This window comes from Elgaria multicarinata, chromosome 3 (assembly GCF_023053635.1).
Source record: "Elgaria multicarinata webbii isolate HBS135686 ecotype San Diego chromosome 3, rElgMul1.1.pri, whole genome shotgun sequence".
NCBI classification, from domain to species: domain Eukaryota; kingdom Metazoa; phylum Chordata; class Lepidosauria; order Squamata; family Anguidae; genus Elgaria; species Elgaria multicarinata.
In genome coordinates, this window is record NC_086173.1 from 157,404,880 (window position 1) to 157,425,444 (window position 20,565).

Here is a 20,565-nt window from a genome sequence, read left to right on the forward strand (position 1 = left end):
GATTGAGCAGTGGGGATTCCGAGACGAACTGCGACGCTGCTGGGTCCATGGATCAGAACTGCTTCCTCGATCAGGCCGCTCTGCAGGGACGACGGTCCTTCTTCCCCCCTTCATCGGGCCCCTGTTTTCCCCCCATACCCTCCCCTTTGGCCCATAGGGGTCCCCGGGTGCAATCCTGCCTGGGGCTGAGACGCTGCCCTCGTTCTCTGCTGGACCGGCCGGACTGACAGCCACCAGCAAAGGTGGGTGGAGGGAGACCAGGTGCCCCCCCAAGACCCCTCCCCCAAAAGGCAAGTGATTTGGAGACCCCTGAAAGGGCAGCAAGTTTTGTAGTCATTTAAATAACTGGGGGGCAGTGGTGGGAGGGGGAGGCTGTGGCGTTACACCCCACAAGTCAATTCCAAATGTATGTCTGCAGTGTGTAAGTCTGTGGTTTGTAGAATGTTGGCCTGAGTGGGCGGAGTTAGAATGTCTTGGGAGGTGGGAGGAGTGATATATAAGGGAAGGACTGAGGGGATTGTGAGTTCTTGTTTTTGTTCTTTTCAGGAAAGCTTTTCAGGGAGACTTGTTAGGGACTCTTAGAGTCTGTGGTGCTCTCTGTATTTATGGTACTTAAGTTCTGGGAAATTTGAGAGTCAGTGTAGTGAGTGGTGTCTTTAGAGTGTGGTGTGCACGTAGTGGAAGTATATTAATACTGATAATAAAGAGAGTTCAAGAGTGATTGTGTGAGAAAAAGGAAAGTGCGAATGTGAGAGTGACAGGATTGTATGGAAGGTTTCAAAAAGGTTTTTAAATGTTGTTATTTGAAACAAAGCTTATGACCTTTTAAAAATAAATTTTGATTGTTTGTTTTAAAACTACCACAAAAATCCCACGTGTCTGTTTGGCGTTTATCATCTTAAGTTTACACATTCAGCACCCACTCTGACAATCATTCACCTAAGCAGATATAACTCACAGCGCATTATTATATATATTAAAACCCATTCTCCATTTTAAACCCCTTTCTCCACATAGTTTGGAGGAAGGTGGGCTTTATCCCTTGCCTCAGGCATATCAAGTGTTGGTGCTTGGCTTGAGCAGGGAGTAGCCTCGGCCAGGTCTGGTGTTCAGAGCCTGTGTCGCCCCATAAGAAGTGGTGGCAGACGTGAGGTCTGGTGTTCAGAGCCTGTGTCATGGCAGAGGCGCTTGTGGCACATTCTTTCTTTCTTTCAGACATTTATATCCCACTTTATATCATTAAGATCTCAGGGCGGCGTAGACATCTCTAAGGGCAGCCAGAGATCTTGGGACACCCCTGTGAGGCAGGCCTTCAGAGAGAGGAGAGGAGGAGGAGGCTGATAATAACTGAATAAATGGGGAAATAAAAGAGAACGAAAAAGAAGCGATACCCATTCTGAAAGGGGGGGGGGAAGGCAAACCTCAACAGAACATTGACCCAGGGTTTCTGTGGGGGCAAAAACCTTGCGATCTCCTGGGGTGGAGGACAGTGCCCTGTGAGAACCTGTCCTGTGCTCCAGTGAGGCAACTCCTAGCTATGATAGCCAGGAAAGGATAGGTAGTTCTTTAATTGGTGACTCCTGACCTTTTACTACTGTGGGGGTGAGCGTGGCGGAGGTGAGAGGCTAAAGGCAGCAAAAGATCTTGGGCAAAAGGTGTGAAGCAGCTGGAAAGGAATCAGTTTGAGAAGGAGGAGAAGAGCATGAAAAAAGTGTTAGAAACAGTATAGAAAAAAACTAAAAACAAAACCAACAGAGCACAACTGGGCCAGATCTACACGTCGATTCGAAGACGCACTCCAGACGCAGGCAAGCGCCCCGAAGCTCCACGTATAGACCCTGCCTTTGAGAGGCGGGAAAAGACGCCTTTTCTATTCTCCTCAATTCTCAACGGGAAGATTCCCAGCTGCTGTTGATCAGCTCGGGATTCTAATACTGAGCGCGCTTACACGCAAGTAAATCCTGTTGAACCCAATTGGGCTTCTGAATAGACATGTATATAGGATTGCCTTGCTCGTCCGGGAAACTCCTCGCATTCACCCGCAACGCTGCTGCTCTGCTGTTACCGTGGAGAGACCAGGGCGTGGGAGGGGAGGCAGTGGCTGGTTGAACAGCGTGTGTGTGTGTGTGTGTGTGTGTGTGTGTGTGTGTGAGAGAGAGAGAGAGAGAGAGAGAGAGAGGGAGCGGCAGCAGCAGCAGCGACCGGGAGAACTGGTAATTTATGCTGTCGCCAATCACAACTCCAAAATAGCGACATTTCCCGCCTTTTAAGGGAAATGCCCCTCTTTTTTGACCCCACACACACCTGACACGAGCAAGGCAATCCTTGTGTACATGTCTACTCAGAAGCCCAATTGGGTTCAACAGGATTTACTTGTGTGTAAGCGTGCTCAGTATTAGAATCCCGAGCTGATCAACAGCAGCTGGGAATCTCCCCGTTGAGAACTAAGGAGAATAGAAAAGGCGTCTTTTCCCGCCTCTCAAAGGCAGGGTCTATACGTGGAGCTTCGGGGCGTTTGCCTGCGTCTGGAGTGCGCCTTCGAATCGACGTGTAGATCTGGCCTCGGTGAATCTCTGTTTCCGTGAGGCACAAAATTTCTTGCATCCTTGGACCTCTGGAAACCAGGGAGAAATGTTTTCAGTGTTTTTAACTATATAAAGTAAAACAAAGTCTGTGTGGAAGGAAGAAATGTCTTTATGAATCAGAATGTTATGTTTCTATGCATATGTAAATTTGGATGTTTCATCCACTGATCTCGTAAAATCAGGTGACTAATCAACAAAGATTTCTTTAAAGGACTTGACAGCCTTAATTTCAACAAATTTTAAAGTAGGTTATTGAGAAGGGGGCTTTGAGGAGAAAGTATAAAACTTCTTTAACAGAACCATGTTTTCGCTTTGTAGCACCATCTCGTAAGCCATTTTTTTGCCAAGATACGGAAGAAGGAAACCGTTCTTTGGCACCATTGAAGGTTTTTGGAAATAAGCATCAATGATGGTTGAGCCAAACCTAACGGCCATTGAAGCAGGAAGTAACCCTGATGCTGTTAAGACTGAGAGCAGTGAGGAATTTTGGGAAAGAACGGAGCAGAAGGACCTGGGTGAGGACGTGGCCAGCTCAAATGTGCAGCTCCAGCGTTTCAGGCAGTTCCGCTACCAGGAGGCTGAGGGACCCCGAGAGATCTGCAACCAGCTCCACAATCTGTCCCGTCGGTGGCTGAAGCCGGAGCAACACACAAAAAATGAAATCGTGGACCTGGTGATCCTGGAGCAGTTCCTGACCATCCTGCCAGTGGAGATGGCGAACTGGGTGAGAGAATGCAGAGCGGAGACCAGTTCCCAGGCGGTGGCCCTGGCAGAAGGCTTCCTCCTGAGCCAGGCAGAGGGCCAGAGGCAGCAAGAGCAGCAGCAGCAGGTGAGAGCATTGCATCCCAGGGGGGGCAGGAAAGGGAGAGAGGAGGTCTGGAAACTCTCTACTCATTGCCCCAGGAGAGGTGTCCCATATCTTCCGATATTTTGCACTCTCTCATTCTTTTTCTAACCCTTCTCCTCATTCCGTGTCTTGGACCATCACTGCTATTTCAGGTAAAGGCCCAATTTCCAGAAGTGGGACCTGATTTCCCTGCAGCAGAGGCGGCTCCATCATCAGGCACCTGGCAGAGCCCCCCACAAAGGGGGATCAGGCCGGAGGGCGACGGACGTGCCTCCTTGCAGGGTAAGGATCAATTGGGGTAGTGGTGGCTCTATTTCAACTTGGTCTCGCTCTCTGGGGAATGTCAGAGTCCTTTTCTGTTCCCCTTGGATTGTTCTACAGGGAGGATGCTTGACTCCAACCTTTTCCACAATTCAAATTTTCAACACTTGGAGACTTTATACCTGAAAACCAAACCGTTTGATTTGTGGCCTAGAGCCCAAGTGGGGGAATGCGCATTTCCCTCCAAATTAAGTGTCAAAACCCAAATGAAAGATAAGACATCTTGCAACTATCTCAGGTGTACTTAGACTTGCTGCAATTCTCGGCATTTGCCTGTAGGTTCAGTCCTGTTGGGTTGCAAGGGGCTTCCTTCCCAGGCGTTTAGGATGGCAGCCTCCACCCCTGAGAGCAGCACCTCCTTCTGCCTCCCCATCTTCTTTGTCTCTTGCAGGGCGTGGAATGATGTTGGCAATGAGTACACAGCTGTCTCTTCCTGAAGGAATGGAACTGGACCAGGTAGGCATAGCAATGTCACGTGCACTGGGGAGAAGCTTCATTGCATTTCCTAGAAGGGCTATTCCTAATGATCTGCGTATGCTGACTGTAAGTGATTAGTAAAGATGAGATTAGTTGTATGTGTGTGGTGAGATAACTGTGAGGAATGGAATGTATCCATGGAAAGAAGGCTGCCACAAACGAGTTGATTAGGGACTGGAAGCAGAAAGCTGCTTAGCTTAGCAGGGATACCTTCATCTCAGTGTTCCTGGTGTCAATAGCAAACCTGGCTCCATTGAGAGAAATAGGAATCATGGTATGACCATCTCTAAAACTTTGGATGAGGTCATCCTCGTGGGACTTACTAAAGGCGAAGAGGGGTCCTGGGAGAATGGGAAGCATACCGGACTCGGTTACCTAAGCTCTGCAAACCATGCTTGCCAGAGAAGTTACTATGAGATCTTCATGCTGACTGCTCTGTTGTTTGAGAGGAACAGAACTTTAATTTTGCTAAGGGACGTGTTAGCCATGGTTTCTGTTGTGCTCCTATTCATCCTCGTTGCATTGTGCTGAGTAATGTGTTTTGCTTGTTTTAGCTTTTCAAAGTTTTATTATTCTCTGTTTGAGCAATATATGTATATTTTGTGGTACCACTTGCTTACTTAGCATGAAAGGTGTTTCAGGGACCCCAACCCATATCCATTAATCCTTGAAGCCCAGAACACTCATCTGGCATTCATACATCCGTTGCGAAGTGGGGTCTGCCCATACAGCCACAGTTCTGTCACACTGGTTCAAGGACAAGCGAGTCAGATTGAGCAGGAAAAGGAAGGATAACTGCGGAGAAAGGCAGGGAGCAGCTTGGGTGCCTCCATCCCCTGCTCACCTCCCAGGGCCAGAAGACGTCTCTTTCCCACTGTTTGCTCCTGGCAAAGCTAAGAGCATACAGAGAGCCTGGCTGCGTGGGCCGGAAGGCCCATGTAATCCGACATCCTGTTTCTTCAGTGGCCCAACAGTTGCCTCTTTGGAAAGCCCACAAGCAGGACAGAGGGCCAAACCCGAACTGGTTTTCACAGCAAGCAAGTTTCAATCCTGCAGTATAATGCCCAGTTTATGTTATCCTTGAGAAGGAAACGTTTTCTCTTTCCCTCCAGGGTCTGGTGACTTTCGAGGAGGTTGCTGTGCGGTTCACGGAGGAGGAGTGGGCACTGCTGGATCCCGACCAGAGAGCCCTGCACAGGCAGGTCGTGGAGGAGAACCGGGGGATCGTGGCCTCTCTTGGTAAGGCGCCCTGTTTGCCTGCTTAATATTATGGGATTCCAAATGCAATCATGACGACAATATTACAGTTTTGGGCCCTTGCCCTCTACGAGGCTTTTGAGGCCGCCTTTTAGGACTCAGCCCTCAGAAGGCAGCGTTCAAAGAGAAAAGAAATACATTCAATTATATTAAATTGTGGAATGATTTAATGCGACTTTAAGAGAGCAGCTTCAAACATACCACAAACATTTTCACAAGACTCATTGGGTCTGTTCAGACAACAAGCTAAGCCATGGTTAGGCCACTAACCTGTTTGTAGCAAATGGTTAGTGAGTGTGTTAAACCGTAGTTATGTAGCCACCATGGTTAGGAATGGTTTACACAACACACTAAGCCTTAATGTTTAGCTCAAAATGCTTAACCACCATGGTTTAGCGTCTCATCTGAAAGGGGTCATACGGGGCTTAATCTAGTTAATCTAATCCTGTGTGATGGAGGTGTCCCTCCTGCCATGAATGAGGTAGTAGTGCGACCCCTCCTGAAAAAAGCCTCCCTTCGTCCAGAGATCTATGCTACCAGTTGACTGGTTGCAAATACCCTGTTTCTGAGTAAGGTGTGTGACAGCGTGGTGGCATCTCAACCACAGGATTCTCTGGATCCATTCCAGTCTAGGTTCAGGCCTGGTTTAGGGATGGAATCGGCCTCAGTTGCCCTGATGAATGACCTTCTTTGAGAGAGGGACAGGGGGAGTGTGACCTCTTAGTCCTTCTTTATCTCTCAGCGGGTGTTGCTACCGTTGACCAAGTTATCCACCTCTTTGAGGTGGGACTTGGAAGACTGTCCTACAGTGGTACGAGTTGTATTGAGCAGGGGGTGGGGGGTGTTGCCTGTTCTGGATAGGTTTGCACTTCCACTGAAGGAGTGTATGTGTAGTTTGGGGGTGCTCTTGGATCCATCTCTGTCACCGGAGGTCCAGGTAGCCCAGTTGTTGCCAACTTCCGTTCCTGGCTAGAGAGAGCCTTTCCAGAGTGATCCATGCACCGATAACCTATTGATTAAACTACTGCCATGCGTTCCATGTGGGGCTGCCCTTGTGCCATAAACACACCACCCAGCAGACCGCCTTCCCTTATAGATACCCAGGTGACCTTTAAAATCAGCAGAGGTGGCCTTGCTGGTCATTCCAAAATGAACGGAACTTCACTGTCAAGTACCCGGATGGTGGGCCTTCGCTGTAGCAGCACCCACCTTGTGGGAAACCCTCCATCACATAGTTTAGGAGGCAGGAAATGTGACATCCCTAAAATGCCTCCTAAAAACACACCTGTTCACCATGGCTTTCCCTGGGCCTGGAGTAAATTAATCATCCGTCTCGTTTTGCTGCTCCTTTAATTGCTTTTACTGTAGTTCATAGAATCATAGAATAGTAGAGTTGGAAGGGTCCTACAAGGCCATCAAGTCCAACCCCCTGCTCATTGCAGGAATCTTCTTGAGTTGTTTTAGCATTGTCTTCTTTAATATTGTCTTTTAATATTGAGATTTTTTACATTCAGTGGTATATAAGTACCCTAAATAAACAAACAATAAATAAATGTGTCTTATCAGTTCTTCTTTTAATGAAAATCATTGATGGAAGGTGCTCCATTATTTTGAGTTCTATTGCTAACTCAGACTTTTACCAATTTCTTCTCTTTGTTCCAGAAAGTGACAGGTGGGAAAGGAAGAATAAGAGCGAACCATGTGGTATGTCACGGAAAAGAGACAAATGTAACAACAGCAAACAGCAGAGAAGTAAAACCGAGGTGAATCGGAATGGAAGCAACAATTCCTTTGCTTCTCGGGGCAATGGCTACCATGGTATCACAATCCAGGAAGAAATACATCAAAGACAGGAAATTAAAAGTTTCCATATGCAGAGGAAAACTTTCAATTCCAAATCAAACTTCAAAGTTCATTGTGAAATTCGCACCTTGAAGAAAACGTATCGATGCCTGGTGTGTGGAAAGAGCTTCAGTGAGAAGGGGACTCTAATTTCTCATCAAAGAACTCACACAGAAGGGAAGCCATATAAATGTTTGGAGTGCGAAAAGAGCTTCAGTCAGAAGAAATATCTCACTCAGCATCAAAGGATTCACACAGGAGAGAAACCATATCAATGTTTGGAGTGTGGAAAGTGCTTCAGTCGTAAGGGAAAACTTACTCAGCATCAAAGGATTCACACAGGAGAGAAGCTATATCAATGTTTGGCGTGTGGAAAACACTTCAATGACAAGGGAAATCTTACTCATCACCAAAGAATTCACACAGGAGAGAAACCACATAAATGTTCGGAGTGCGAAAAGAGCTTCAGTCAGAAGGCACATCTCACTTCTCATCAAAGAACTCACATAATGGAGAAACCATATCTTTGTCTGGAATGTGGAAAGAGCTTCAGGTATAAACAATCTCTCACTTGTCATCAAAGACGTCACACAGGGGAGAAACCACATCAATGCTTGGAGTGTGGAAAGAGGTTCATTTTTCAGGTATATCTTACTTCTCATCAAAGAACTCACACAGGGGAGAAACCATTTAAATGTTTGGAGTGCGAAAAGTGTTTCAGTCAGAAGGTCCATCTCAATTCCCATCAAAGAACTCACACAGGGGAGAAACCATATCAGTGTTTGGAGTGTGGAAAGAGGTTCAGTGGGAAGATAATTCTTATTTCTCATCAAAGAACTCATACAGGGGAGAAACCACATAAATGTTCGGAGTGTGAAAAGAGCTTCAGTCAGAAGGCACATCTTACTTCTCATCAAAGAACTCACACAATGGAGAAACCATATCTTTGTCTGGAATGTGGAAAGAGCTTCAAGTTTAAATCATCTCTCACTTGTCATCAAAGACGTCACACAGGGGAGAAACCACATCAATGCTTGGAGTGTGGAAAGAGGTTCATTTTTCAGGTATATCTTACTTCTCATCAAAGAACTCACACAGGGGAGAAACCATTTAAATGTTTGGAGTGCGAAAAGTGTTTCAGTCAGAAGGTCCATCTCAATTCCCATCAAAGAACTCACACAGGGGAGAAACCATATCAGTGTTTGGAGTGTGGAAAGAGGTTCAGTGAGAAGATAATTCTTATTTCTCATCAAAGAACTCATACAGGGGAGAAACCATATAAATGTTCGGAGTGTGAAAAGAGCTTCAGTCAGAAGGTACATCTTACTTCTCATCAAAGAACTCACACAATGGAGAAACCATATCTTTGTCTGGAATGTGGAAAGAGCTTCAAGTTTAAATCATCTCTCGTTTGTCATCAAAGAAGTCACACAGGGGAGAAACCATATCAATGCTTGGAGTGTGGAAAGAGGTTCAGTCAGACGGCACATCTCAGTTCTCATCATAGAACTCACACAGGTGAGAAACCATATAAATGTTTGGAGTGCAAAAAGAGCTTCAGTGTGAAATCAAGTCTCAATTCTCATCAAAGAAGTCACACAGGGGAGAAACCATATCAATGCTTGGAGTGTGGAAAGAGGTTCAGTCAGACGGCACATCTCAGTTCTCATCATAGAACTCACAAAGTTGAGAAACCATATAAATGTTTGGAGTTCTAAAAGAGCTTCAGTGTGAAATCAAGTCTCAAGTCTCATCGAAGAACTCATACAGGGGAGAAACCATGCCATTGTTTGGAGTGTGGAAAGAGGTTCAGTGAGAAGGAACGTCTTATTTCTCATCAAAAATACCACACAGTGTAGTTGTTTTGTGTATACCTTTGATTGTATGTTTTATATGTGGTGTAAAGATTTTGTGTTTGTGATGTTTAAAATAATATATATCTCACACAGGGGAGAGAAACCATTTCATTGTTTGGAGTGTAGAAAGCACTTCAGTCGTAAGACAGATATTACTTTTCATCAAAGAACTCACATGGGAGAAACCATATCATTGTTTGGCGTGCGAAAAACAGCTTTAGTCATAAGACACTTTTCCTACTGAGCAAATTCAATCCTGGTGTTTTGGGCTCATCTGCGAAAAGGAAGTACTCTTCCCAGAAAAGGATATAGAGATTGCAAGATTCCTCCTAAATTCAAGAGTAGCCCACCAGTCAGAGAGGCAAGAGACAACATTTCTTTGCTGTCAGAGATGAAGAGAAAACTAAACAGAAAGCAATTGCCGAAGAAAGGTCCACTGCCCTGGATCCCATTTTAGATTGGTCCATGGAGATTAAAGGGAAATGAGACACAAACTGGGTTGAAGACTCTACCTCCACAAATTTGGCTTTACAACTGGCCCTGGCTGAAACGGTGGCATTGAAGGGAACACCTGCAATCACCAGAGAAAGATATACATATGCACAAACTAGAACGATCTGATCCTAAAACAAATCGCTGAGTGAGGGGCCGGGACAGGACAAATCTAGAACAATTGATCAACCACAATGAACCAATGAAGGAGTGTAAAATGTTATTTGATGGCTGGCTCTTTCTGTTATCTCAGGACCTAGCTCTCCTCAAATCTCTTCTTTCTGAATGCAATGGGCTTTTAACAACATACATCGAAGCGTTCAGAACGATGAGGCCAGACCTTGGAAGCTAGGATGTAATGCAAAAATGCAATAATGCCAAGACATACCTAAAAAGGAACATAAGAAGAGCCCTGCTGGATCTGACCAAGGGTCCATCTAGTCCAGCACTCTGTTCATACAGTGGCCAACCAGCCATCGGCCATGGATGAACAAGCAGGACATGGTGCAACGGGACCCTCCAACCCATGTTCCCCAGCAACTGGTGTACACAAGCTTAATGAATGATTGTTTTAAATGGATATTGTTGTTTTTTATACTTTCAGTGGTTTTAAATGTTTATCTGTTTTTAACGTTCATTGTTTTTAACCTTTGTAAACTGCCCAGAGAGCTTCAGCTATGGGGTGGTATATAAATGTAATAAATAAATAAATACATAATTGCCTCGAATACTGGAGATAGTACACAACCATCAGGGTTAGTAACCATTGATAGCCTTTGCCTCCAGGAATGTATCCAACCCACTTTTAAAGCCATCCAGATTGGTGGCCATCACATTCTCCATACCATGCATAATTTTGTACACTTCTATCTCCCCTTTGCTTCCTTTTTTCCAAGCTAAACAATCCCAGTTGATGTAACCTTCCCTTGTAGGGGAGTTGCTCCAGCCCCTTCGTCATTTTAGTTGCCCTGTTCCACACTTTTCCCAGCTCTATAATATCCCTTTTTAGGTGTGGTGACCAGAACTGTACACAGTATTCTAAGTGTGGTCGCACCATAGATTTGTATAAGGGTAGTACGATACTGGCCATTTTATTCTCAATTCCTTTTCTTATAATGCCTAACGTGGAGTTCACCTTCTTTACGGCGGCCGCACCCTGGGTGGACATTTTCATCGAGCTGTCCACCACAATCCCAAGATCTCTTTCTTGCTCTGTCACCACCAGCTCAGATCCCATTAGGTTATACTTGAAGTTGGGGTTTTTTTTGCCCCAATGTGAATCACCTTACACTTGCTTACGTTGAACTGGATCTGCTATTTGGATGCCCACTCTCCCAGCTTGGAGAGATCCCTTTGGAGCTCTTCGCAATCCCTTTGTGTTTTAACTACCTTACATAATTCGGTGTCATCAGCAAACTTGGCCACTTCCCTGCTCACTCCTAATTCCAGATCATTTATGAACAACTTGAAAAGAATTGGTCCCAATACCAATCCCTGTGGGACCCCACTATTTACTTTCCTCCATCAGGAGAATTGACCATTTATTCCTACCCTCTGTTTTCTGTTCTTTAACCAGTTACTGATCCATAAGAGGACCTCTCCTCCTATTCCATGTCTATTAAGTTTATTCAGGAGTCGTCGGTGGGGGACTTTATCAAAAGCATTTTGGAAATCCAAATAAACAATGTCCACCGCTTCACCAGATTAGTGAGACAGGAGTTGCCTTTGCGGAAGTCATGCTGATTCTTCTTCAGCAGGACCTGCCCTTCTATATGCTTACTAATTTTGGCTTTAATAATGCTTTCAAATAATTTACCTGGAACAGATGTCAAACTAACTGGCCTGAAATTTCCAGGATCCCCCTGGATCCCTTTTTGAAAATTGGTGTTACATGGCCATCTTCCAGTCCTCTGGTACAGAGGCTGAGCTTAGGGACATGTTGTACATTTTTGTGAGGAGGTCCACAATTTCATATTTGAGTTCTTTGAGAACTCTAGGATGGATGCCATCTGCGCCTTGTGATTTATTTTGATTTTGATTTGTCAATAAGTTTCAGAACTTCATCTTTTGTTACCACTATTTGCCTCAGTTCCTCAGACTCCCTGAAAACATCAGTTTAGTCACAGGCATCTGTCCTGTATCCTCTGCAGTGAACATCGGTGCAGAGAAAAGGCAACGGTGAAGAATAGTTTAGGGTGACCATATGCAAAGGAGGACAGCGCTCCTGTATCTTTAACAGTTGCATAGAAAAGGGAATTTCAGCAGGTGTCATTTGTATATATGGGGAACCTGGTGAAATTCCCTCTTCATCACCACAGTTAAAGCTGCAGGAGCTATACTAGAGCGACCACATACAAAAGCGGGCAGGGCACCTGCAGCTTTCCCTGGTGTGATGAACAGGGAATTTCACCAGGTTCCCCATATATACAAATGACACCTGTTGAACTTCCCTTTTCAATACAACTGTTAAAGATACAGGAGCCCCGTCCTCCTTTTCATATAGTCACCCTAGAATAGTAAGAATACGCAAACAATTTAAAGAAGAGCAAAATCGTTGGGGGGCTGGAGAGAAGGAACGGACCCTGGGAGGCGTCAGCAAACGAACACTTCAGTGGGTTCCCCTGTCTCATTAGCTGAGAGCATCTCTCGCTAGCCGGGTTTCCCGAGAGGCGTCACAGGGAGAGATGTGGGGGACCCTGGGAGGCGTCAGCAAAGTAACATTTAAGAAAGTTTCCCTGTCTCATTAGCTGCCTTTTGCTGGTCTCCTGAGGGTTAAAGAAACGAGCTGGATTCCTAGAGAGGAAGGGGGGGTTAGGGGAGGGGAGGAGGGGCCGGTGTCTTGGAGCTGCGCTCCTTCGTGCCGCCTCCTTCTTCCTCCGGAGGGAAAAGGCCTTGGAGCTTCCTCCGGGCGCTGCATCGGGGCCTCCTGGGCGGGATCAGGTGAGAGCCCTCCTGGCCTTGGGCTGAAGGCGGGTCCCTGGGTTGCAGGTGAGGAGGAGGAGGGGAGATGCCCGGATTCAGCCCCCAAAGGGTCAGAGCAGGATCTGAGTTCGCAATAGGAAGGGGGCTGGACGCTCCCCCCACCCCATAGGGAGGAGACCTGCCAGGCTGAGCCTCTTGGGATCCCTCCGCAGTCTCCGCCCCCTCCTCCCTCTCTCCCTGCGTTCCCCTTGGATTGAGCAGTGGGGATTCCGAGGCGAACTGCGACGCTGCTGGGTCCATGGATCAGAACTGCTTCCTCGATCAGGCCGCTCTGCAGGGACGACGGTCCTTCCTCCCCCGTTCATCGGGCCCCTGTTTCCCCCCCCCCCCACACACACACTCCCCTTTGGCCCATGGGGGTCCCCGGGTGCAATCCTGCCTGGTTCTGAGACGCTGCCCTCGTTCTCTGCTGGACCGGCCGGACTGACAGCCGCCACCAAAGCCGGGTGGCGGGAGACCAGGTGGCCCCCCAAGACCCCTCCCCCCAAAAGGGCAAGTGATTTGGAGACCCCAGAAAGGGCAGCAAGTTTTGTAGTAATTTAAATAACTATTAAATAAATATTCTTGACATTTTACTCTGGGGGGGGGCGGTGGGGAACGGGGGGGGGGGGCAACCAGAGATCTTGGGACCCCCCTGTGAGGCCGGCCTGCAGAGAGAGGCAGCCAGAGAGGAGGAAAAGGCTGATAATAACTGAATCAATAAATGGAGAAATAAAAGAGAACGAAAAAGAAGTGTTACACATTCTGAAAGGGGTTAAAAGGCAAACCTCAACAGAACATTGACCCAGGGTTTCTGTGCTGGTGTAAATCTTGTGATCTCTTCTGCTGGAGGACGGTGCCCTGTGAGAACCTGTCCTGAACTCCAACGAGGCAACCCCTAGCTATGATAGCCAGGAAAGGATAGATAGTTATTTAATTGGTAACTCCTGAACTTTTACTACTGTGGTGGGTGAGCGTGGCGGAGGAGAGAGGCTAAAGGCAGCAAAAGATCTTGGGCGAACCCTGTGAAGCAACTAGAGAGGAATCCCTTTGAGAAGGAGGAGAAGAGGATGAAATATCCCAGTTTCTGTGAGGCACAAAATTTCTTGCTTCCTTGGACCTCTAGAAACCAGGGAGAAATGTTTTTGGTTTTAAGGAGAAGATGGCAGCAAGAAAAGTTGCCACAGAGAGGGTTTGAGGCTGGGGACTTTGGATGGAGAATGCATAAGATGTCAGGAGAAGGCAAAAATAAGATATGCAGTTTGCTCTATGTGTGGTTCACAACATGGTTAGAGATGGATCTGTGGTGGGGAGGGAATGAGTCATCTAAATAAATAAATAATCTTCTGATTCTAAAGCAATTGAAGACTTTGCTCAATGACTGAAAGATCTTCCCCAGTCTCCACTTTCTGGTGCAGTCTTGGCATTCGCCTGCCTTTCCTTCTGGGACGAGACCTGCTTATTAGTGTTTCATCATGTCCTGACAGTATAAAACTCCTTTAACAGAACCATGTTTTGACTTCGTAGCACCATCTCGTAAGCCAATTTTTGCCAAGATACAGAAGAGGGAAAACTTTCTTTGGCCCCATCGGAGGTTTTTGGAAATACAGATCAATGATGGTTGAGCCAAACCCCAAAACAAGAAGTAGTCCTGATGCTGTTAAGACCGAGAGCAGTGTGGAATTCTGGGAAAGAACGGAGCAGAACGACCTGGGTGAGGACACTACCAGCTCAGACGTGCAGCTCCAGCGTTTCAGGCAGTTCCGCTACCAGGAGGCTGAGGGACCCCGAGAGGTTTGCAACCAACTCCACTCTCTTTCCTGTCGGTGGCTGAAGCCAGAGGGACACACGAAAAACCAAATTGTAGACCTGGTGATCCTGGAGCAGTTCCTGACCATCCTGCCAGCGGAGATGGCGAGCTGGGTGAGGGAATGCGGAGCGCAGACCAGTTCCCAGGCGGTGGCCCTGGCAGAAGGCTTCCTCCTGAGCCAGGCAGAGGACCAGAAGCAGGAAGGGCAGCAGGTGAGAGCATTGCATCCCAGGGGAAAGGATTGGGAGGGAGGAGGTCTGAAAACTCTCTACTCTTTGCTCCAGGAGAGATGGCCCATTCCTCACCTCCAATATTTTGCACTCTCTCATTCTTTTTCTAACCCTTCTCCTCATTCCATGTATTGGACCATCACTGCTATTTCAGGTAAAGGCCCAATTTCCAGAAGTGGGACCTGATTTCCCTACAGCAGAGGGGGCTCCATCGTCAGGCACCTGGCAGAGCCCCCCACAAAGGGGGTTCGGGCCGGAGGGCAACGGACATGTCGTCTTGCAGGGTAAGGATCAATTGTGGGGAGGGTGGCTGTATTTCAACTTGGTCTCACTCTCTGCGGAATGTCAGAGTCCTTTTCTGTTCCCCTTGGATTGTTCTAGCAGGAAGATGTTTGTCTCCAACCTTTTTGTACAATTCAAATTTTCAACCCTTGGAGACTTTATACCTGAAAACCAAACAGTTTGATTTGTGGTTTAGAGCCCAAGTGGGGAAATACGCATTTCCCCCCAACTGAACTATTAAAATCCAAATGATAGATAAGACATCTTGCAATGACTTCAGGTATACTTAGACTTGCTGCAATTCTAGGCATTTGCCTGTAAGTTCAGTCCTGTTGGGTTGCAAGGGGCTTCCTTCCCAGGTGTTTAGGATGGCAGGCTCTGCCCCTGAGACCAGCACCTCCTACTGCTTTCCCATCCTCTTTGTCTCTTGCAGGGCGTGGAATGACATTGGCAATGAGTACACAGCCGTCTCTTCCTGAAGGAATGGAACTGGACCAGGTAGGCATAGCAATGTCACGTGCACTGGGGAGAAGCTTCATTGCATTTCCTAGAAGGGCTATTCCTAATGATCTGCGTATGCTGACTGTAAGTGATTAGTAAAGATGAGATTAGTTGTATGTGTGTGGTGAGATAACTGTGAGGAATGGAATGTATCCATGGAAAGGAGGCTGCCACAAATGACTTGGTTAGGGACTGGAAGAAGAAAGCTGCTTAGCTTAGCAGGGATACCTTCATCTCAGTGTTCCTGGTGTCAATAGCAAACCTGGCTCCATTGAGAGAAATAGGAATCATGGTATGACCACCTCTAAAATTTAGGATGTCATCCATGTGGGACTTATAAAAGGCAAACACTTGATCTGATTGCCGAGAGGGATCCTAGGAGTATGAGATGTGTATTGGACTGGCAAAGATTTGATCCAATTGCTGATTACCAAAGCTCTGCAAACCATTCCTTTCAGATACGTAACTATAAGAACTTAATGCTGACTGATTTGTTGATTGAGAGGAACAGAACTTTAATTATGCTAAAAAATGTGTTAGCCATGATTTCTATTCTGCTTCTAATCATCCTAACTGTATTGTGCTTGGTAATGTGTTTCGCTTGTTTTATCATTTGAAAGTTTTGTTATTCTCTGTTTAAGGAATAAATGTATATTTTGTGGTACCACTTTGTGGTTTTTAGCCTGAAAACACAAGGGACCCCAACCCATATCTATTAATCCTTGAAGTCCAGAACACTCAGCTGGGATTCATACATCGGTTGCGGAGTGGGGTCTACCCATACAGCCGCAGTTTGTGTCTTGGTTGAGTGAGTCACAGACACACTTGTTCAATTATTGTAGATCACGAGCTGAATATGAGCCAACAGTGTGATATGGCTGCAAAAAAGCAAATGCTATTTTCGGCTGCATTAATAAGTATAGCTTCCAAATCACGTGAGGTACTGGTTCCTCTCTATTGGGCCCTGGTTAGGCCTCATCTAGAGTATTGCGTCCAGTTCTGGGCTCTAGAATTCAAGAAGGATGCAGACAAGCTAGAGTGTGTTCAGAGGAGGGCAACCAGGATGATCAGGGGTCTGGAAACAAAGCCCTATGAAGAGGGACTGAAAGAACTGGGCATGTTTAGCCTGGAGAAGAGAAGATTGAGGGGAGACATGATAGCAGTCTTCAAATACTTAAAAGGTTGTCACACAGAGGAGGGCCAGGATCTCTTCTCGATCCTCCCAGAGTGCAGGACACGGAATAACGGGCTCAAATTAAAGGAAGCCAGATTCCAGCTGGACCTCAGGAAAAACTTCCTGACTGTTAGAGCAGTAACACAATGGAATCAGTTACCTAGGGAGGTTGCGGGCTCTCTCACACTAGAGGCCTTCAAGAGGCAGCTGGACAAGCATCTGTCAGGGATGCTTTAAGGTGGATTCCTGCATTGAACAGGGGCTTGGACTCAATGGCATCATCATAATAATAATTAATAATAATTTTATTTCTAACCTGCCTCTCCATCCCGACTGAGGCGGGGAACAACAAGAAGCATAAAATACATAAAACATCAAACAAAACATAATATACATTATTAAAACTTCCTAAAAACATTCTAAAAAATACTAAAAGCATCCTAAAATTCCACTGGATAGGCCTGCCGGAAGAGATCAGTCTTTATAGCTTTATTAAACGCCAAAAGACTGTTAAGTTGACTGTTAAGGCCCCTTCCAACTCTACTATTCTATGATTCTACAAGTAGGAGAAACAAATGAGCAGGAAGGAGCTGCTCGCATGAGGAGGAAGCATCACTGGGGAGAAAGGCGGGGAGCAGCCGTTGCTCACCTCCCAGGGCCAGAATATGTCTCTTTCCTCCTGGCAAACTAAGAGCATACAGAGAGCCCAGCTGCATGGGACATTGAAGGCCCGTCTAGTCCAACATCCTGTTTCTCACAGTCGCTCAGCAGTTACCTCTTTGGAAAGCCCACAAGCAGGACGGAGGGCCAGAGCTGTTGATCTGGCTGTTGATACCCCCAGAATTGCACTCTAATGCCCACCCAGCTCACTTCATGTCGTCCTTGAGAAGGAAACATTTTCTCTTTCCCTCCAGGGTCTGGTGACTTTCGAGGAGGTTGCTGTGCGGTTCACGGAGGAGGAGTGGGCCCTGCTGGATCCTGACCAGAGAGCCCTGCACAGGCAGGTCATGGAGGAGAACCGGAGGATCGTGGCTTCTCTCGGTAAGGCTCCCTGTTTGCCTGCTTAATGATATTAAGGGATCCCAAATGCAATCATGATGACAATATTACCGTTTTGGTCACATGCCCTCTAGGAGGCTTCTGAGGCCGCCTTTTAGGACTCAGCCCTCAGAAGGCAGCGTTGAAAGAGGAAAGAAAATATTTATTTATTTATTTATTTATTTATTTATTACATTTTTATACCGCCCAATAGCCGAAGCTCTCTGGGCGGTTCACAAAAATACATTCACAAGCTGCCCTTGTGCCTGGTTCAGAAGCTGCAGCTAGTGCAGAACGCGGCAGCGAGGGTGCTCACGAAGACACCTAGCCATGGTCACGTAACACCTGTGCTAAAAGAACTGCACTGGCTGCTTATTAGCTACCGAACCACGTTCAAGGTTAAGGTGTTGTCATATAAAGCCATAAACACACTACCTAGCAGACTGCCTTCCCTTATTCATACCCAGGTGACCTTTAAAATCAGCAGAGTTGGCACTTTTAGTATTATTTCTGTGAAACAACAAAAACTGCTCCTTTAAGCCATTGGCTGGATTTTTGTTGGCAGCAGCCAGACTGGTCATTGCTCAATTTTGGAAGAACCTAAAAGGAGTCTCATTGGAGGCCTGGTGGACTCAGGTTTGGAGGATTGCCTTTTCTGAAAAATTAATAAATGAGTTACAATTGGCAAAAGGAAGTAGGGAACACGGTACATTCGCTCCACAATTCAAGAAGGACGCAGACAAGCTGGAGCGTGTTCAGAGGAGGGCAACCAGGATGATCAGGGGTCTGGAAACGAAGCCCTATGAAGAGAGACTGAAAGAACTGGGCATGTTTAGCCTGGAGAAGAGAAGGCTGAGGGGAGACATGAGAGGACTCTTCAAATACTTAAAAGGTTGTCACACAGAGGAGGGCCAGGATCTCTTCTCGATCCTCCCAGAGTGCAGGACACGGAATAACGGGCTCAAGTTAAAGGAAGCCAGATTCCAGCTGGACATCAGGAAAAACTTCCTGAATGTTAGAGCAGTATGACAATGGAACCAGTTACCTTAGGAGGTTGTGGGTTCTCCCGCACTAGAGGCCTTCAAGAGGCAGCTGGACAACCATCTGTCAGGGATACTTTATGGTGGATTCCTGCATTGAGCAGGGGGTTGGACTCAATGGCCTTATAGGCCCCTTCCAACTATACTATTCTATGATTGGTATCAATTTATTATATATGTTGGTAACACTCAATTTCATAACACTTTGCCTGTAGCATATCAGTCTCTCTGGTTCATGTGAATAATGTATTTTGTATTTTTCTGCCTTGATTTATTATAATTATTGGATGCTTCCTCCCATCCTCCACCCCCACACATGTAGGTGGGGGGGGGGGAGGAAATAGATTGTTAATTTTCAAATAAATAAATGTGTCTTATCAGTTCTTCTTTTAATCAAAATCATTGATTGAAGGTGCTCCATTATTTCAAGTTCTATTGCTAACTCAGACTTTTACCAATTTCTTCTCTTTATCCCAGAAAGTGACAGGTGGGAAAGGAAGAATAAGAGCGAACCATGTGGGATGTCACGGAAAAGAGACAAATGTAACAACAGCAAAAAGGAGAGAAGAGAAACTGATGTACATCGGAATGGGAACAATTATTCCTTTGCTTCTAAGGGCAATGTCTACCATAATATCACAGTCCAAGAAGAAATACATCAAAGACAGGAAATTAATAGTTTCCATATGCAGAGGAACACTTTCAATTCTGAATCAAACTTTAAAGTTCATTGTGAAATTCACACGTTGAAGAAAGCATATACATGCCTGGTATGCGAAAAGAGCTTCAGTGAGAAGGGGACTCTGATTTCTCATCAAAGAACTCACACAGGGGAGAAACCTTATCATTGTTTGGTGTGTGGAAAGAGCTTCAGTCATCAGATAACTCTTACTCGTCATCAAAGAATCCACTCTGGGGAAAAACCATATCCATGCTTGGAGTGTGATATGAGCTTCAGACAGAAGATTCATCTCACTTCTCATCAAAGAATTCACACAGGGGAGAAGCTATATCAATGTTTGGAATGTGGAAAACATTTCAGTGACAAGGGAACTCTTATCTGTCATCAAAGAATTCACACTGGAGAGAAACCACATAAATGTTTGGAGTGTGAAAGGAGCTTCAGACAGAAGGGAAATCTCATCTCTCATCAAAGAACCCATACAGGAGAGAAACCATATCAGTGTTTGGAGTGTGGAATGAGCTTCAGTCAGAAGAGAAATCTCACTTCTCATCAAAGAACTCACACAGGCGAGAAACCATATAAATGCTTGGAGTGTGGAAAGAGCTTCAGTCAGAAGACCCCTCTCACTCAGCATCAAAGAACTCACACAGGCGAGAAACCATATCTCTGCTTGCAGTGCGGTAAGAGCTTCAGTCAGAAGAAGCATCTTATTTCTCATCAAAGAACTCACACAGGGGAGAAACCACACCATTGTTTGGAGTGTGGAAAGAGCTTCAGTGAGAAGAGAACTCTTACTTCTCATCAAAGGATTCACACAGGGGAGAAACCATATAAATGCTTAGTGTGTGAAAAGAGCTTCAGTCAGAAGAAATATCTCACTTCTCATCAAATAATCCACTCGGGACAAGCTATATCACTGTCTGGAGTGTGAAAAGAGTTTCAGTCATATCTCATTTCTGACCAAGACACTTGATCTTTGCCCCAAAGCAGACGGATTAAGCCAAGATGGCACCATGGTAAGAAGCGTGGTCTGAAGCCCATAAACTGGTTTCCCCAACACATACTTTCCCCCCCTTTTTTGTCCCCTATGTCTGTCGCTCTCATCCTACTCTCATTGTTTTTACTCTTTCCTTTGGAAAATTACTCTTTTCCTAAAATTAAAGTAGC

At 46.0% G+C, this 20,565-nt stretch overlaps 3 protein-coding genes across 3 annotated transcripts in view; all 3 read left to right on the forward strand.

Moving 5' to 3' along the window:
* Nucleotides 1-8,936, forward strand: part of LOC134395618 (zinc finger protein 84-like) — a gene marked incomplete at its 3' end in the record, with an annotated part of 48,289 nt that extends 39,353 nt beyond the window's left edge. The window contains exon 11 of the mRNA XM_063121777.1: nucleotides 8,769-8,936. Within this exon, the coding sequence (XP_062977847.1) occupies nucleotides 8,769-8,936 (168 nt within the window). The remainder of the gene's footprint in view (nucleotides 1-8,768) is intronic.
* On the forward strand, nucleotides 2,966-4,083 carry LOC134396255 (zinc finger and SCAN domain-containing protein 26-like). The gene is made up of 2 exons (XM_063122677.1): nucleotides 2,966-3,414; nucleotides 3,585-4,083. The coding sequence occupies exons 1-2, from the start codon at nucleotides 2,992-2,994 to the stop codon at nucleotides 3,732-3,734; spliced, it is 573 nt and encodes a 190-aa protein (XP_062978747.1). The 5' UTR covers nucleotides 2,966-2,991; the 3' UTR covers nucleotides 3,735-4,083.
* Nucleotides 8,937-14,059: 5,123 nt separating the features above from the next.
* LOC134396166 (zinc finger protein 436-like) lies at nucleotides 14,060-20,458 on the forward strand. Its single transcript, XM_063122564.1, has 5 exons — nucleotides 14,060-14,660; nucleotides 14,833-14,962; nucleotides 15,394-15,458; nucleotides 17,550-17,676; nucleotides 19,191-20,458. Exons 1-5 carry the CDS (start codon nucleotides 14,253-14,255, stop codon nucleotides 20,327-20,329), a joined length of 1,869 nt encoding a protein of 622 aa, XP_062978634.1. The 5' UTR covers nucleotides 14,060-14,252; the 3' UTR covers nucleotides 20,330-20,458.
* The last annotated feature ends 107 nt before the right edge of the window (nucleotides 20,459-20,565 follow it).

Bases quoted from the DNA above. Each gene is read 5' to 3' on its own strand.
- LOC134396255 (XM_063122677.1), top strand. From the start codon at position 2,992: ATGATGGTTGAGCCAAACCTAACGGCCATTGAAGCAGGAAGTAACCCT. The intron at 3,415-3,584 runs GTGAGAGCATTG...CTGCTATTTCAG, and splicing joins AGCAAGAGCAGCAGCAGCAG to GTAAAGGCCCAATTTCCAGA.
- LOC134396166 (XM_063122564.1), top strand. From the start codon at position 14,253: ATGATGGTTGAGCCAAACCCCAAAACAAGAAGTAGTCCTGATGCTGTT. The intron at 14,963-15,393 runs GTAAGGATCAAT...TGTCTCTTGCAG, and splicing joins CGGACATGTCGTCTTGCAGG to GGCGTGGAATGACATTGGCA. The intron at 15,459-17,549 runs GTAGGCATAGCA...CTTTCCCTCCAG, and splicing joins AAGGAATGGAACTGGACCAG to GGTCTGGTGACTTTCGAGGA.